The sequence below is a fragment of the Anomaloglossus baeobatrachus genome, chromosome 5, assembly GCF_048569485.1.
Source record: "Anomaloglossus baeobatrachus isolate aAnoBae1 chromosome 5, aAnoBae1.hap1, whole genome shotgun sequence".
Lineage (NCBI taxonomy): Eukaryota > Metazoa > Chordata > Amphibia > Anura > Aromobatidae > Anomaloglossus > Anomaloglossus baeobatrachus.
In genome coordinates, this window is record NC_134357.1 from 509,071,948 (window position 1) to 509,090,714 (window position 18,767).

An 18,767-nucleotide genomic window follows, 5' to 3' on the forward strand; every position below is an offset into this window, starting at 1 on the left:
TCATAAAATCTAATATACATAACTGGTAATATTATATTTTTCAAGAAAGGCGTCCAGGCTCTGCTTAAATGTTAGTAGTGAATCACTCATTACAACATCATGCGGCAGAGAGTTCCATAGTCTCACTGCTCGTACAGTAAAGAATCCTCGTCTGTGATTATGATTAAACCTTCTTTCCTCAAGACGTAGCGGATGCTCCCGTGTTCCAGTCGCAGGCCTAGGTGTAAAAAGATCTTTGGAAAGGTCTCTGTACTGTCCCCTCAAATGTTTATACATTGTGATTAGATCCCCCCTAAGCCTTTGTTTTTCCAAACTAAATAACCCCAAGTTTAATAACCTGTCTTGGTATTGCAGCCCACCCATTCCTCTATCTTGGTCGCTCTACTATCTACCTGTAAGATTATGCTATTTATAACCTTCTATACTTTTGCTATCAAGAAAAGCATCCATTCCTCTCTTAAATTCATTCAGTGAGTTGGCCATCACCACTTCCTCAGGAAGAGAGTTCCAGAGCCTCACTGCTCTTACCGTGAAGAACCCTCTTCTATGCTGATGTAGGAATTTTCTTTCCTCCAATCGAAGAGAATGCGATCAAGAGTTTGTTTTAATGATCGCTCTGATTGTCAGTCTGTGTAAATATAATGGCTAAAAGTGTCAGATAATTGGATCCTTTCTTCCACATAAAAAAATACTGTTATCATTGGCACAAAGTTCTGTGAAAACAGGTGATGTGCTGCCAAATGAGGGCATTCTACGGGGCTACAAACATCATATCAAAGATTCTGTTTCCATCACATATTCCATTAGATTGGAAGGATTACATTTATTTAGGGTACCGTCACACTAAATGACGTACCAGCGATTCCGACCACGATACGACCTGGTCAGGATCGCTGGTACGTCGCTACAGGGTCGCTAGTGAGCTGTCAAACAGTCAGATCTTCCCAACGACGCAGCAACGATACAATGACCCATAACCACCTGTACAATGATATCGGCGGTCGCTAGGACCCTGTCACATAGCACGATTCAAATGTTGATTAGTAACATAGGCGTGCATCTACATTGCCTTTTCCGCCCCCCCTCTGCTCCGATTGGTGGTCATAACTGCGTTGTGACTTGGCGGCCTTGCCTTTAGAGAAGGCAACATAATAGCGCTTCCATCCTTTGTTCTGATTTGCCGATCCAGAAGGACTGTTGAACGGATGAAGCGATGCAGAATGGACTGTATTACGATCTGCTGACAAGTGAATTCAGCCCTCTGAAATGTACTGCGATCTACAAGCCAGAACAGAGGATGGAAGTGGCCAATCCGAACGCAATAGCAATCACCAATCGGAACAAAGAGGGCGAGGAAAACAATGAAGATGCACGCCTACGTGAGTCGCGAACAAGGTCGTTGGGTAAGGTGTCAAACACACCGATGCGTGCTGCCCTGCGGGAGCCAGACGACCAACAAATAAACCAGAACAGTGTGTAACGATCAGCGATTTCACAGCAGGTGCCAGGTCGCTGCTTAGTGTCACACACAGCGAGATCGCTGATGAGGTCACTGGTACGTCACAAAACCTGTGACTCAGCAGCGATCTCGCTAGCGATCTCGCTATGAGAGAAGTACCCTACATTTATCTAATCTTGAGAAGAGACATCAACGGTGGGACATGATTAACATGTACAGCACAAGTATATAAATGACTGATAGAAAGAAGATTCTGAAAAGCTGTTCCAATGAAAATCACCTCAAGAGATGAGCTCTTTGTTCATCTGGAGAGAAAAGATTCAATCTCGATTGGTGATGAGGGTATTTTTTTTTAATTTGTTTTTACAATGAAAAGAATTAATGTATTAATTATCCTATTCCTCTCTCAAGAAATCGAGGGAACCATCAGTGGTTTGAAAATGTCTTAGATGGTTAGTTATATCAAAATAAAATGAATTGTTATATACAGTAAATGCTTAAAATTCTTGTTATGGAAGTTGTGATGAACAGCCAGGGGAAGGAGGGGGATTATGAAGACATCCCACCACTGTTCATCAACCTGTGATGAAACCACACCTCACAGCCCCACTGTGACATCTCTAATATGTCAGAGCCACACGATACGGCCTTGTCACTTCCGCCAACATGTGACGTTCTGCATCCCAAGGGGTACATAAGGTCAGCTTGGGGCAGTGTTACACTGACACCCCTTTTCCACGCAGGCACAGAGCGGGAGACAGAGTGGGCCATTCGACCTCCGGCACGACACACCACTCCCTCACATACCTAACAGGCCGACAGACCCTTTTCCCTAGCCCCAGTGAAACAGGGACCAAGCCCAGTAGTTTGCCACCAGTTCCTCGTCAGATATAGTCCTGCTAACAGACCAGGCTTATATCGGGCCAGAAACCAGCCGAGGTAGCATGTAATACTCAACCGAGCACACGAACACGGGATTCAGGCATCGAGATAAAATAACAACCCAGGATTAAATTATAGATTTAATCGCCTTAAGGGCACACTAGATAAAAAAAATATATACACAAGAATTTACAGAGATTATGGTCAAAAATGCAGTTACAAGTAAGATATAGGTAGAAGCAAATGTACATATGAATTAGTTACCTTTTTCCTTGTGATTAGGCCTTGTCCAGGCTCCTGCACAGGGGAGGCGCTGTGGAGCCAATGGATTCATGGATACTCCCCACACGTTTACTGGGCGTGACGTCTCTGAGAAGAATCCAATCCAAAATGTCCGCTTTGGTTTTTAATAACCCATGTACCTCCCACATATCGCCCACCTTGTAACCTATTAAAGGGCTGGACATGGGAAGTGCCTTCAAGCTTCAGAGAATTATGAAATGGCAGCTTTCTTCATATCTTCACCTCTGGGCGTCCCACGCAGAAAATATTACCATCATGTTTCCCATTATGAGTTTATCTATTGATATCTAAGAAAAATGATGTGTCCATTGTCCTCCAGCGGCCAGTTATTAATAATAGGCTCATACACACGTCCCACAATTAAGGGTGCATCCCGCTGTCCTGAAGCTGAAAATATACCTACCATATTTGTGGGAGCTTCGCACACCCAAATTTAACTTTTACCCGGGAACCAGGCTGTCTGCCAGGTCCGTTTGAAGCTCAAGCCCACTTCCCTCGCTGAATTACTTTTGTCACCAGGGGGTCTGCTCTGGTTCAGGGATTATTCCTTTCTATGATTATCTTTGTCACTTACCATATTCCTCACAGAAGTCAGTACAGTTTGACAATACTTGGGATCAGAAAAAAAATATAGATCAACACAAAAAGAAATAAGTAATAAAAGCTGATGTTTGAAAATAATAGGGGACATTCTTTTAAAAAAAGTTATCCCACCACCTCTCACACCTGATTTGATATAACCTGTGGAAAGATATACTGTACGTTATCGGGAGAGTTTAATGCTCGTATCGGCGTCCTCGGCTGTCCTGCACCCCTACCCCGGCAGGGACGACGGCATGCTCACCTTCCCGGCCGCCAGTGGTGACTGCTCCATTCCCGTTCCTGTCTACCAAGGCCTGCACATTCAGCACAGGCCTTCCAGGAGTGCCCGTAGGGTGAGTGTGTGGACACTCTCCATTTTCTTAAAGGGCCAGTATTCCATTACCTGAGTATTTAAGGCACCTTCCCCTTAAGGGAGGTGCCTGGGCAACGAGTTCTATATGCTGCTAGATTTCAGGTCCCTTTGTGCTGCCACTGCTGCTACTGTGTTGTGTGCTGTTGCTGATTCCTATATGTGTTTCATTGCATGACAACAGTACAGTCCACTGCTACAATATCCATACCAGCTGCCTCCTATGATATCTGCTGCCACAGCTGCAAGTATCCACGCCAGCCACCTCCTACTATATTCGCTGTCACTGCTGCATGTCTCCACACCGGTCACCTCCTATGAAATCCGTTGCTGCTGCAACCACAGATTATTTGTGTCTGTTACACCAACTGCCAAGGTACCGTTGATCCCCTAAGGATGCCTTCTGTCGGCTACCTACCAGCATGTGCCTATCACCACCTCCTGTGGCATTAATGAAGACTCTTTAGCAGTTTTAGTTTGCTACTCAAGACCAGTGATTGGTACCTTGCGTCCAAAGGTTCCACTAGTCATGCGTTTGTGATGCCCAGGCCTATCAGGATGTCACAGGGTATTGTGCATTCTTCCCTTATGTACAGCATCCACCTCCTCCTTGGTTACGGGTCCCCAGCTAAATGGTGTTGTTAACAACAGAAGTAAATCCTAGGAACACTATGCACTACACCCACCAGACACACCAGTGGACGGCCTGAGTGGAATAGGGTCGCCCACTTGGGGGATTGGTTAAGGGGAGGTCAGGAGTGTCAGAAACAGGTCAGTTGAGTAGTAGCTCTCGGTGAGAGAGTAGGGCAGGAGCTGGGCCCCTTGAAAGTGGCTAGGTGACAGACGGTGGTCTGAGCCTAGTAGGTGCTGGACCCCCGGTAGCAGGGGATCGTGACAAGGGGCACGGAACTGCCGAGGAGGGCAGCCGGCGGTCTTGTACCATCACCGGGCCGGGCCCAGGGTACCAGGGCTGTGGAGTCGGTAAGCCAAACCTTCGACTCCGACTCCTCAATTTCCCTTGCACCTACTCCGACTCCCACATATATTATATTTCTTATACTTAACTTAAGTGAAAAATGTATTGTAATGCAATGTGAACATCAGACATTCAATTACTGGTATGATACAATAATCAAGACATTTAGATAGAACATAAAAATATTTATTGGAATACAACTTTGGAACACAAAAAACTAATAAATTGTAAATATGTAATACAATATGTAATATAGATTACATATACTGTATATCTTGTGTATATAATTTATTATTTATTACAGTTTTTGTTCTAAAGTTGTATTCCAATGAATATATTTTATGTTCTAAATATCTTGATTATTGTATCATAACAATGATTAAATGTCTGATGTTCACATTGTACTACAATACATTTTTCACTTACATATAAGCAATATACTAAATGTTATTTAGTGTGTTTTTGTTGAAAACTGTTGTTTGCCACTTATAGTTTATTACATATTGTTTTATTTATATATACATATATATAATATATATATATATATATATATATACATACATACATACATATACAGTCAGGGCCAGAAATATTTGGCAGTGACACCAGTTTTGTTATTTTAGCTGTTTACAAAAACATGTTCAGAAATACAATTATATATATAATATGGGCTGAAACTGCACACTCCCAGCTGCAATATGAGAGTTTTCACGTCCAAATCGGAGAAAGGGTTTAGGAATCATAGCTCTGTAATGCATAGCCTCCTCTTTTTCAAGGGACCAAAAGTAATTGGACAAGGGACTCTAAGGGCTGCAATTAACTCTGAAGGCGTCTCCCTCGTTAACCTGTAATCAATGAAGTAGTTAAAAGGTCTGGGGTTGATTACAGGTGTGTGGTTTTGCATTTGGAAGCTGTTGCTGTGACCAGACAACATGCGGTCTAAGGAACTCTCAATTGAGGTGAAGCAGAACATCCTGAGGCTGAAAAAAAAGAAAAAATCCATCAGAGAGATAGCAGACATGCTTGGAGTAGCAAAATCAACAGTCGGGTACATTCTGAGAAAAAAGGAATTACAAAGGGTTCACATCTAGATGCAAACCATTCATCAATTCCAAAAATAGACAGGCCAGAGTTAAATTTGCTGAAAAACACCTCATGAAGCCAGCTCAGTTCTGGAAAAGTATTCTATGGACAGATGAGACAAAGATCAACCTGTACCAGAATGATGGGAAGAAAAAAGTTTGGAGAAGAAAGGGAACGGCACATGATCCAAGGCACACCACATCCTCTGTAAAACATGGTGGAGGCAACGTGATGGCATGGGCATCCATGGCTTTCAATGGCACTGGGTCACTTGTGTTTATTGATGACATAACAGCAGACAAGAGTAGCCGGATGAATTCTGAAGTGTACCGGGATATACTTTCAGCCCAGATTCAGCCAAATGCCGCAAAGTTGATCGGACGGCGCTTCATAGTACAGATGGACAATGACCCCAAGCATACAGCCAAAGCTACCCAGGAGTTCATGAGTGCAAAAAAGTGGAACATTCTGCAATGGCCAAGTCAATCACCAGATCTTAACCCAATTGAGCATGCATTTCACTTGCTCAAATCCAGACTTAAGACGGAAAGACCCACAAACAAGCAAGACCTGAAGGCTGCGGCTGTAAAGGCCTGGCAAAGCATTAAGAAGGAGGAAACCCAGCGTTTGGTGATGTCCATGGGTTCCAGACTTAAGGCAGTGATTGCCTCCAAAGGATTCGCAACAAAATATTGAAAATAAAAATATTTTGTTTGGGTTTGGTTTATTTGTCCAATTACTTGTGACCTCCTAAAATGTGGAGTGTTTGTAAAGAAATGTGTACAATTCCTACAATTTCTATCAGATATTTTTGTTCAAACCTTCAAATTAAACGTTACAATCTGCACTTGAATTCTGTTGTAGAGGTTTCATTTCAAATCCAATGTGGTGGCATGCAGAGCCCAACTCGCGAAAATTGTGTCACTGTCCAAATATTTCTGGACCTAACTGTATATATAAATAACATTTGTGCAGTCTATGAATTTGTTCTAAGAAATAGATTTGCATCCATCAGATCCTCCTTCGCAGATGACCTCAAATCTGACCTAATAATTTTAAGGCTAGAGAACAATCACTCTACAGTATATCTTGGGTTGGAGGCAAAGCCATAACCAACCTTATACCCGGAAATTGTTAGAGATGCTGCCCATAACCACATGGGCAGCATCTCTAACAATTTCCGGGTATAAAGCCCGCTTTACACACTGCAATGTATCTTACGATGTGTCGGCGGGGTCACGTCGTAAGTGACGCACATCCGGCATCGTAAGGTACATTGCAGTGTGTGACAGGTACGTGCGATTGCGATTGAACGGTAAAACGTTCATCGCACGCACGTCGTTCATTCCTCATGGATTGAACGTCAGATTATTCATCGTACCCGGGATAGCACACATCACAGTGTGTGACATCCCGGGAACGATGAACAGATCTTACCAGCGTCCTGCGGCTCCCGGCCCACAATGCGGAAGGAAGGAGGTGGGCGGGATGTTTACGTCCCGCTCAACTCCGCCCCTCCACTTCGATTGGCCGGCTGCCGCATGATGTCGCTGTGACGCCGAACGTCCCTCCCACTCCAGGAAGTGGACGTTCGCCACCCACATCGAAGTCGTATGGAAGGTAAGTTCGTGTGACGGGGGTTAATAGTTTGTGTGGTACATTCAACAAATTGAACGTACCGCACATACGATGGAGGCATTGCAAATCGCATACGATATCGTATGCGAAATTGCAACGTGTAAAGCAGGCTTAAAGGAATGACCTCATGCACAGTCAGTTTTGATGAACGGTTGAATTTTTCTATTTCTTTGAGAGCAAGTGAAAACATTTTGCTGAAATATGGTCAATCTGCTGCTATAGGAGACGGAGTGAAATCTTTTTTCCTTGCGGCAACACTTTGCCTGCTCCATGTCGTCCAAATACTTGGAAAGTTAAACTCCTCTTCTGATGAGGATGAAGATTTGGCAGCAGTAGCACTGTCAGGACCCAAGTCCTCTTGCGCCTGGCAGTCCTGTAGGCCACTCATCCTAACTGCTACCTCAGTCAGACCTTCTTTTCCTTTAATAAGCTGTTGATCATCAAGCAGTATATGATGACTTGGGTCCACATAAACAGCTGCCAGAAGAATTTTTGTTTTCCAATAGCTGTGTTTCCCTCCATTTCATTGAAGCAGAAATGCCATCTGCGATTAAACCTCCTCTTTGGGACAGGCAAAATAGCAAGTTCTTCCACTCCCTTATGCCAGGAGTTAAATCCTCAGCTTGTAATTTTTTAGTCACGGTAAATTGGTGATTAAGCAATTCCTTCAATTCAGCCACCTGTGTCCATTGACCTTCATTTAGGGTTACCTGAGGGTTCACCATATCTATAAGAAATGATTTTAGTTCAAGCAATCGCTCAATCATTAAATAAGTGCTGCCCCACCGAGTGGCTTGATCAACAATTACACCTTTCCCAGCACGTCTTTTCAAGATGGAATCAATTTTAGAGGTTCTGGTCGCAATAACCAATTTCCTCACTTTTCCAATCAGATTTCCAGCATGTCCCTCTTGCAGACTATCTCTTATTGCCAGCTGCAGCGTGTGCACAACACAGTGCATGTGATGAATATGAAAGTGTTTTGAAGCAGCTTCAACAAGATCATCTAATCCTAAAAAGTAATTTGGCTGTTCTTCTGTTGTAATATCTGCTTGTTCCTCAGTTACATGAACAGCACTGTGGCCTTTCATCTCAAACATACTGAATCCTAAATTTTCTTCTAGCTGTTGTTCATTACTCTTATGCCTGCTTTACACGAGACGATCTATTGTGCGATAGATCGGCGGGGTCATGAATTTTGTGACACACATCTGGCATCGCTTGCGACGTCGGCCTGTGTGACACCTCGTGTACTCGTCGCTAGGTTTCATAAAATCGTTTATGAAACATGGCGCTGGTTGTTCATCGTTCCCGTGGCAGCACACGTTGCTCCGTGTGACACCACGGGAACGATGAACATCGCTTACCTGTGTCCCGCGGCTCCCGCCGGCTATGTGGAAGGAAGGAGGTGGGTGGGATGTTTACATCCCACTCATCTCCGCCCCTCCACCTCTATTGGCTGGCCGCCGCGTGACGTCCTGTGACGCCGAATGTCCCTCCCACTTCGGAAAGTGGATGTTCGCCGCCCTCAGCGACGTCGCACGGGAGGTAAGTACATGCGACGGGGGGGGGGGTTTACGACTTTGTGCGCCACGGGCAATCAATTACCCGTGACGCACAAACGACGGGGGCGGGTACGATCGATCGTGAAACCGCACGATCGGTCGTCCCGTGTAAAGCAGGCTTTATTCATGAGTTTAATTGTACTTATGTTTGAAGCATTGTCCGTTACAATAGCAAGAACCTGTTCTTTTTTGAGTTCGTAATCTTGCAGAACTTTTTCCACTAAGGCCTGGAGAAACTGACTGGTGTGATGAGCTTTAGTATCTTTTACTGCCAGTGTCTTGGTAACAATTTCTTTCTTGTCACAAACATAATCGAACATTGATGGCAAAATAGTTCAGTGAAATGCAGTGACTAGGCATCTCGGCAAAGGCAATGGGTTTCAAGATATGACATTCAGACACATCATTTCGTGAGGATCCGTTTTTGGGCTCAAAAACAAATCCTCACAAAGAATGACCATGTCAGTTTGTGTGGCGTTTTTCTAATCTGCTTTTGCTATTGAAAACATTATCTATGAGCTCAAAAACCTTTCAGGTGATGCGATTTTTTAAGAAGCTGATCTGCTTTTGCAGCTGAAAAATGTATCCTCAAAATATGTAGCAAAAATGCTGTGTGTTAATGTAGCCTTAGATCAGGAATAGAACAGCCATTTATAGGACATTTCATAACTTTCCCATATTCAGCACATTCTGCATTGAACTACTGTACCCAATTTATTATATATGTTAGGAGTTGGAGTCGGTCCATTTTATACCGACTCCACCAAAATGAGCACCGACTCCGACTACACGACTCCGACTCCACAGCCCAGCAGGGCACGACAGGGTACGTGGACCCGAGGTCAGGGAGTAGCTTCAGGCAACCTGACAATTAGCCTGATGAGAACGGCGCCTTCAAGATTCGCTCTCCACCCGCTCCAGAATCGGGGTACTAGCGCAACGAGGGGGATATGACTTTCCAACAAAACAGTACAGAAAATCCCAAGCGTGAACCCTGAGAGCAAGCTCGCACAGTTAGCCATACTAGGGAGTGGGACCCGGCTAGTTTCAAGCTACCTGGACCACCAGAAAGAGACTAAGTGCCAGAGGAAGGTTGCAGACCATCAGACAGCACCACTGGGAATGGGACCCAAACATGCTCCCCTCACTAGCAGCGGTGTACAGAACATTGGTTTATCTGGTTGTTGGTGTCAGCTTTATGGACTGAGTGAGTACATAAGGGACCCCCTTCACTCTCCACGGCACTCCCCAAGCACCATCACCGAGTCCTGGGCATCCTCCCTACCCGTGAAGGGTCCTAACACCTGGCTGCCCCCCTGTCATCACCCCAGGTACTCCCAACGGCAGTGGTGGTACTCCCAGATTACCACAAACCACGGGTGGCGTCACGAACTATCGCCATCCCCTGTAAATACCCCCTTTTATTCGAGTGGCCGCATGACCCCCGGGTCCGAAGATCCCTCGAGCCACCGTGGATCTGAGCAGCCCGGCTACTTCCACGGGGACGGCACATGTTCACCCTGCGAGCATTACAAACAGTTACAGATGCTTATTCATCAAAAAAAATTTATTGGTAGTTGCTTACACTGACAATTAAGCAGTTAGTACTGTAAATTACATTCCCTTCTCTCAGAGATTATAACTTCTATTTTTTTGTACCATTTGATAATAAAATTGTTTTATAAAGAAAATGGCTACATCCCTTTGTAAATTTTGTGATGTACAATTAGACTTGATATCCATGCACACATTTTCCCACATTCTAAACATTAATATGGCTTCTCCCCTATGTGAATTCTCCGATGTACAACAAGGCATTTCTTATCTGCAAAATATTTGCCACATTCTGAGCATGAAAATGGCCTCTCCCCAGTGTGACACTTGTAATGTTTAACAAGATGTCCTTTCTGTGTAAAACATTTTCCACATTCTCGACATGAAAATGGGGTCTCACCTGTGTGAATTCTCATATGTGTAGCCAGTTGTGAGTTATCTGTAAAACATTTCCCACATTCTGAACATGAATACGGCTTTTCCCCTGTGTGTATTCTCTGATGTCTAACAAGATTACTTTTCACTGTAAAACATTTTCCACATTCTTGACATGAAAATCGCTTCTCCCCTGTGTGAATTCTCAGATGTGCAACAAGATTTGATTTTTCTGTAAAATGTTTTCCACATTTTGAACATAAATATGGCTTCTCACCTGTGTGAATTTTCTCATGTTCAAAAACATGTGATTTTCTTGTAAAACATTTCCCACATTTTGAACATGAATTTGTCTTTTTTGTTGTGTGTTCTCTTTGAAGTTCACCATCCATGCTAGAAATTTGTTTTGTTTAACAGTCTGCGATAAATCCAAAGTTAGGAGCTGTTGCGAAGAATCAGATGATAGATCTTTACTGTGCAGGGCTGGACATATATGAGGGATACTGTCATATTCTTCATAAGCACCCAGAGTGATAATATGATCACGTGCTGTAAAATCTGAAAATATCAGATGTGACTCTGATCTGCTGGTATAGTCATCTGCCAAGAATAAAACTAAATTATTTTTCAATAACACACCCTTGAATATTAATTATAACATACACTGTAGATCAAAATTAGAGAACAATTTATGATCACTTGATTTTTTAAAAAATAATGTAATCTACATTGATCAACATTTGAAAGTTTTTTCTTAAGGGGTACACCATGCCACTACAACAGTGTTTTACCATAAACCCAATATTTTGTCCAAAACGTGATGATCATAATTAGAGAACAACAATGACTGTAGCACAGATAAAGAATATAAGTACATTTTCTGAAGGTAACAACAGTCACCAATCAGTAGGAAGTGTACAGTCCTTTCCTTTGAATTACTTCAGCACATCTGTGTCCATAAGACATCACTAGTCTCTCACACTGCTCTGATGTGATTTTGGTCCACTACTCTTCCAGTCTCTTCCACAGTTCTTTGACTGCTGTGGATTTACTGCATATAACTTTGTCACCAAGGATTTTCCAGAGGTTTTCTATTGGGTTTAGATTATGACTCTGGGCTGGCCATTTCATTGTTTCAATGTTTTCTGTTTCAAAGAACTGTTTTACATGTTTTTCTGTATGACAAGGGGCACTGCCCTGCATAAAAATTGCTGGCTGATTGAGTGATGAACGCAAGTCAGGAACAAGGTGTTGTTGAAGGTTCTAATACACACTTGCATTCACTCTGCCATGGATCTTTTTGAAAGGAATTCCAGCAATCAAGTCCATGGAAAAATGTCTTCATTAAAAATGTCACTTTTATTTATAAATCCATATTTAAAAAGTCCATAATATGATTCAAACTGCCCCACAAGAGGACGCGTTTCGAACAACCAAGTTCTTAATGTTTGGAGACAGATTAAGAACTTGTTTGTTCGAAATGCGTCCTCTTGTGGGGCAGTTTGAATCATATTATGGACTTTTTTAATATGGATTTATAAATAAAAGTGACATTTTTAATGAAGAAATTTTTCCGTGGACTTGATTGCTGGAATTCCTTTCAAAATTATGCCATGAGTTCTGCTACCTTCCTTTTCCCTGCACGGTCCTGGATAAGCGGTCTCCTATGAATAACAGGTGAGCTGGACAAAAGCTTTTTTGGTTGTTCTGCCATGGATCTGTATGAGATGTCAAACTACTGCTGCAGAAAACATTCCCCAAACCATGACACTTCCTCCACCACCTTTCACTGACTTTTTAAACACACTTTGATTTCTCCAGTCTGCCGACGAACATAACGTTTCCCTCAAGAAACAAATAAATTAAACTTGCTTTCATCACTAAAATGAACTGTGGACCACTTGTCCTCTGTCCACACAACATGCTTCTTTTGATTCTTTTGGCTATTAAGAGGTTTGGTCACTGCAGAGTGGGCTTTCAGTCCAAATGGTCTTAAACGTCATAACACTGTATGACAGACAGATCCCTACCCTGTTCAGTGCTGAACCGGCGAGCAATTGCAGCTGCAGTGTTGAAATGATTACCCATGGAGATTCTCCGCATTATTCTGTACTCTATTGCATTTGTCTTTCAAGGGCGACCTGCCTTCTTGGGGTTCTTGACAGAGTTTGTGATGTTGTAAAGATGCAATATTCTCAAAATCACAGACTTGGAACGACCAACGTCTCTTGCTATGGCTAATAGGGTCACCCCCTTGGCCTTTTTCTGAAAGTTAAGACTGCCAGTTAAATTGGGTTTGTCAGATAACTAATGAAATTAGCACCCGGTGCCAGATTAACACCAATAACTTGCAGGTATATGAAAGTGTTCTCTAATTTTGATCAGTGTTTTTTTCATTTATAACATTTAAATTTTAAGTATGTGCTTTGGAATAAATTCAATTTAAGAAATAAGCTTAAAATATGACTAGTTTACTCATGTTGGGATATAATCACATAAGACTACATAATGACCTTATCATTTAGGAAATTGTGTATTCTCTACTTTTGATCTCCAGTGTACCGTATATAAATTGTATAACATTTCTATATAAAAATAAATATCAAAGCAGAGACATCTAGATTATGATGTTAGGCCACCAGATTTGGACTTATTTTTCACTTTGCTATTGAAGAAAACTAGGTCATATGTCCATGTTTTAGTATGCCAGTCTCTAATCTTTTTGTTAAATATGAAGTAATTAAATTTAGTGAAATATTCAATGGAGACTCAAAGATCAACTTACAAGAATCAGCAAAACTGTTCACCAAAATCACTTCCCATATAACAACTATAGAACAACAAACAACTGGGGAAAGTGTTTATGCAAAAATATTCAACACATAGTAAAATCTAAAGTACATTTTAGCAAAACACAGAAGTAAAACATGTCCTAACCACTTAAACATACAGAAAACTAATCTGAGTCTAGAGCTAGGATGTCTACCCTATTGGCATCTCTGAGTCACATTGGAAGAAGAGCTGTTGTATTGGGCTACACTTTAAATAGTTTCATAGTTTCATAGTTTTTAAGGTTGAAGGGAGACTCTAAGTCCATCTAGTTCAACCCGTAGCCTAACATGTTGATCCAGAGGAAGGCAAAAAAAACCCAATGTGTCAAATAAGCTCCAATGGGGAAAAAATTCCTTCCTGACTCCACATACGGCAATCAGACTAGTTCCCTGGATCAACACCCTGTCATAAAATCTAATATACATAACTGGTAATATTATATTTTTCAAGAAATGCGTTCAGGCTCTGCTTAAATTTTACTAGTGAATCCCTCATTACAACATCATACGGCAGTATATTAACATTGTCTGACCAACTTTGACTAACACTATATTTATGTAGTCTATACAGTCTTTGCTGCTATAATTGGGGAATTTGTACATGCACTTGCACTTTACTTTTTGATAAATAAATGTGATTTTAGTCCACCCTTTACCCTCTATATTGCCTATGATATGCTGTTACCATGAATTATGCATGTTCACTGTCCTTTTGTTCCATAATGTATCCTTGATTTTGACATTACTTTTTTTCACTGAAAGAAATTTGATTAAAATTTATATTAATAAAAATATTTGCATGCTACACTCTTTGTCCACCTGTGATTGTTCTTAGTCCTCTATGTATTCTAATACACCCCATATTCCACCATATAATATAATGCCTACATATATAGCCTACATATCACTCCATATACTATTATGCAGCCCCCATATTCCTCCATATAGTATTATGCACCCCTTATATGCCTCCATATAATACTATACACCTCTTATATTCCTCCACAAAATAGTATGCACCCCTTCTATTCCGCCATATACTAGTATGCAGCCCCCATATAGTGCACCACCATATTGTGAGCCCCAATATAGTATTATGCGCCAACATATAGTGATATGCAGCCCCCATATACTTTTATGCAACCACCATAGTCCTCTGGTCACCCTGATTATATACATACCCACTTCTCCTCAATCCCCCCTGCACCAGACTCCTCAGCATGTGTCCATTGTTCTACCGCTCTAACATCTCAGCACTGTGGCACAGTAGTGATTTCACTGTGCTCCTCTGTGCTGACACATCAGTGTGTCACAGACACACAGCAGGAGAATGATGAGAGAGGGAGATCTCTGCTCCTTCTCTCATCATTGCTTTCAATTGTATTGGCATCTGCGATGCCAATACAAATGAAAGTGTGATCCTCGGCAAGGGGCCAACGCTGGCACCGGGCCCCTCTTACTCATGCGCCCCATAGTGGTCTCGGGGCCTGCCTCTATTGGTGGTACGCTACTGGTGGAGGCTACAGGGAGATCACAATCTAGCTCGCTCATTAGTGAATCATCTAGAATGGAGTTGCTAAAATGAGGTCCTCAAAAAATCAACTACAATCCAATATTGTAAATTATTACAACTCTGTTATGCATCTCCTTGTGAGGCTCCCCCCAATCTTAAAAAAACCCTCAATTCTAGTCACCTCAGCACCGATCTGTCCAGAGTGGAGGCTACAAAGAATTCTTCTCCCTGTGAGGCCGGTTTCAAACGTCTGTATTTAATCAGGTACAAGTCACACACATGGTTATGGTCATACGTGTGTCACCCATGTTTGCATGTGTGTGACAGGTACCGGAGAAAACATGGGTCTGTGAAATAAAAAGATTTTCCATATTCACCTGCTTTCTTCGGCTCAGCTGCCTCCCACAATATATAATGACCGCCGCTCATTATATTCATTGATTATTCACCACACTCAGGACCTGGAATCCTGATCATTGCTGGGTACAGCACCGCAGGGACAGGTGAGTATTTTGCAAGCACAGTGACATCCAGGAGGTCATTGGAGTTCCCAATGAACGCTGATGATGACACCCGCGCTACAGCTTCACGGGTTCATCAGAGTTCATTGGGAACTGTGATGCGTCCCCGCGATGCTCTGGCTTCCAGGTTCTCACTACATACATATACACACACACTGAGCACATATACACACATATGTATACACACAGACACACATGGATACACCGAGCACATACACACACATAGCGCACATGCATGTATACACTGAACACACACTCACCTAGCGCTGCTCTTACTTCCAGCTCCACAGGGCACTGAATATTCAGTGAATATAATGAGCGGGGGTCAGGAGCGGGAGGCAGCAGAGTCGGAGACAGCACCACTGGATACAGGTAAATATAGAAAATATTTTATTAAAAAGATCCGTATTTTCTCCGGTACGTGTCACACTCATGTCACACGGATCACATCAGTGTGCGATCTGTGTGACACCTGTGCTGCCGGAGAAAAAACAGACATGTCTGCGTGTGTGCGTGCGGGGCCATGAGGGGTGAAAACACAGATGTGTGAGTAACAGTATATAACAACATGGGTACGTGTGGCATCCGTGTTAAAAATGGATGTCACACGTACCTGAAACACGGATGTCTGAAACCAGCCTGAGGCTCAGCCCAATCTTCAAAGAAACTCTATTCTCGTCACCTCAGCACCGACCTGTTTATAGTGGAGGCTACGATGAGATCCTCAAAAAATCCACTCCAATCTAGCCGGCTCACTAGTGAATCATCTAGAATGGAGTTGCTAAAATGAGGTGCTCAAAAAAGTGTCTACAGTGAGGGTCTCCAAAAATCAACTACATTCTAGTCACTTCACTAGTGAGCAGTCTAAAATGGAGTGGCTGCAGTGAAGATCACAAAAAAAAAACCAACTCCATTCTAGACGCAACCCTCCTGCAGAGCCGCACACTAGATATCTGACTGTTCTGTACTTACAGGACCTGTGATGATGTCACATGGAAGGGAGGACCCCGGGGTCACATGATCAGCTCCGTGTGCAGGACTCTGCTGTGCTGGTTGTCATGGCTGGATGAGATGAAGTTTATGTGTGGGGTCAGGAGGGATTTATAGTGTGGATGTAGCAGAACCGTGTATGCGTGAAGCGGAGCGAAACCACGTATGTATGACGTGAGTGGAGCCGCGTGTGTACCATATGTGAGGGTAGAGCCGCGTGTGTACAACGTGTATGTGTCTGTGATGTCTAATCCTTTTATGCTCAATATACAAGTATATATATGACACACCCACGGGGTCTTGGGGGTTACTCGTCCCCGGGCCAGTGTAGAAGAGGCCGACAGACCCTTTTCACCAGCCCCAGTGAAACAGGGCCCTTCCAGTCCAGCAGTCTACCACCAGTTCCTTGTCAGATATAAGCCTGGTCTGTTAGCTGGACTACATTGGGCCAGAAACCAGCCGAGGTAGCATGTAACACTGAACCGAGCACATGGACATGGGATTCGTGGCTCGAGATAAAAGATCAACCCAGGATTAAATTATATATTTAATCACCATAATGGCACACTAATTAAAACAATATATACACAATAATTTCCAGAGATTATGGTCAGTTACAAGTAAGGTATAGGTGCAAGCAAATGTACATGATGAATCAGTTACCTTTTTTCTTGTGATTAGGTTGGGTGCTGGCTTGGCACAGGGGAGGCGTTGTGGAGTCAATGATTTCCTTGGTACCCCGCCACACGTTTATTGGACGTGACCTCTCTGAAAAGAGCCCCCTCAAAAATGCTCGCTTTGATTTTAATAATGTACCTCTCATATAGTGACCTATGAAAGGGATGGACATGGGATGTGCTTTCAGGTTCCAGAGAATTATGAAATGGCAGCTTTCCTCATTTCTCCGCCTCTGATAGTCCCATGTTGAAGATATTACCATCATGTTTCCCTTTATGGTTTTATCTATCCATAGCTAGGAAACATGATGTATCTATTGTCCTCCAGTGGCTAGTTATTAATTGTGGGCTCATACACACATCCCACAATTAAGGCAAAATATGTGTGTCTCACTGTCCTAAGTCCGAAAATATACCTACCATAATTGTGGGAGTTGCTCACACCCAAATTTTATAATTTTTTTTTACCAGGGAACCAGGCTGTCTGCCAGGTCTCCCTTGAAGTTCCTCTGAAACTAGCAATTACATGCCCAGTTCCGTAGCTTAATTACTTTTGTCACCAGGGGGTGTGCTCTGGTCACAGCTTCTTCTTAGTTAACTTTGTCACCTACCATTTATTCCAGGATCTTTGTTTTGGATATATATTCTTAATAGGATGTGTGGAAATAAATATGATTGGTAGATGACTGGCATGTGTAAATCTACCATATTCCTCACAGAGGTCAATACAGTTTGATAACATTTGAGATCGGAAGAAATACAGATGCACACAAAAGGATATAAGTAACAAAAGCTGATGTTTGAAAATAATAGGTAACAATTTTTTTAAAAAACGTTCTCCCACCACTTCTCACACTTGATTTGATACTGTATGTTATTGGGACCATTTAATGCCCATACCGTTTACCCCGTGCTGTCCTGCACCCCTACACGGGCAGGGACGACAGCACTCTCACCTTCCCGGCCCAGCGGTGACTGCTCCATTGCCGTTCCTGTCTCCCAGGACCTGCGCACTCAGCACAGGCCTCCCAGGAGTGCCCGTAGGGTGTGCACGGACACGCCTCATTTTCTTAAAGGGCCAGTATTCCCTGACCCGGTAGTGCCTCCTAGCATGGCTGAGAGGCATCAGGTATTTAAGGCACCTTCACCTTAAGGGAGGTGCTGAGGTAACGAGTTCTATATGCTGCTAGTTCTCAGGTCCCTTTGTACTTCTACTGCTGTTACTGTGTTGTGTGCTGTTGCTATGTGTTTCAGTACATGACAAATCTGCTGCTGCACGCCAGCCGCCTCCTACAATATCCGCTGCTGCATGTATCCACGCCAGCCACCTCCTATGATTGCTGCTGCTTCTACAGTTTGCGTCCACAGCACCAACTGCCAAGGTAATGTTGAGCCCCTAGGGACGCCCTCTCTCAGCTAACCACCAGCGTGTGTCTATCACCACCTCC

General features: G+C 43.0%; 1 protein-coding gene across 1 annotated transcript in view; it reads right to left on the minus strand.

Annotated features, from left to right (window-relative positions):
* LOC142312855 (uncharacterized) overlaps positions 1 to 18,767 on the minus strand; it is a 155,981-nt gene that overhangs the window by 118,050 nt on the left and 19,164 nt on the right. The window contains 1 exon segment of the mRNA XM_075351840.1: positions 10,583 to 11,180. Within this exon segment, the coding sequence (XP_075207955.1) occupies positions 10,583 to 11,180 (598 nt within the window).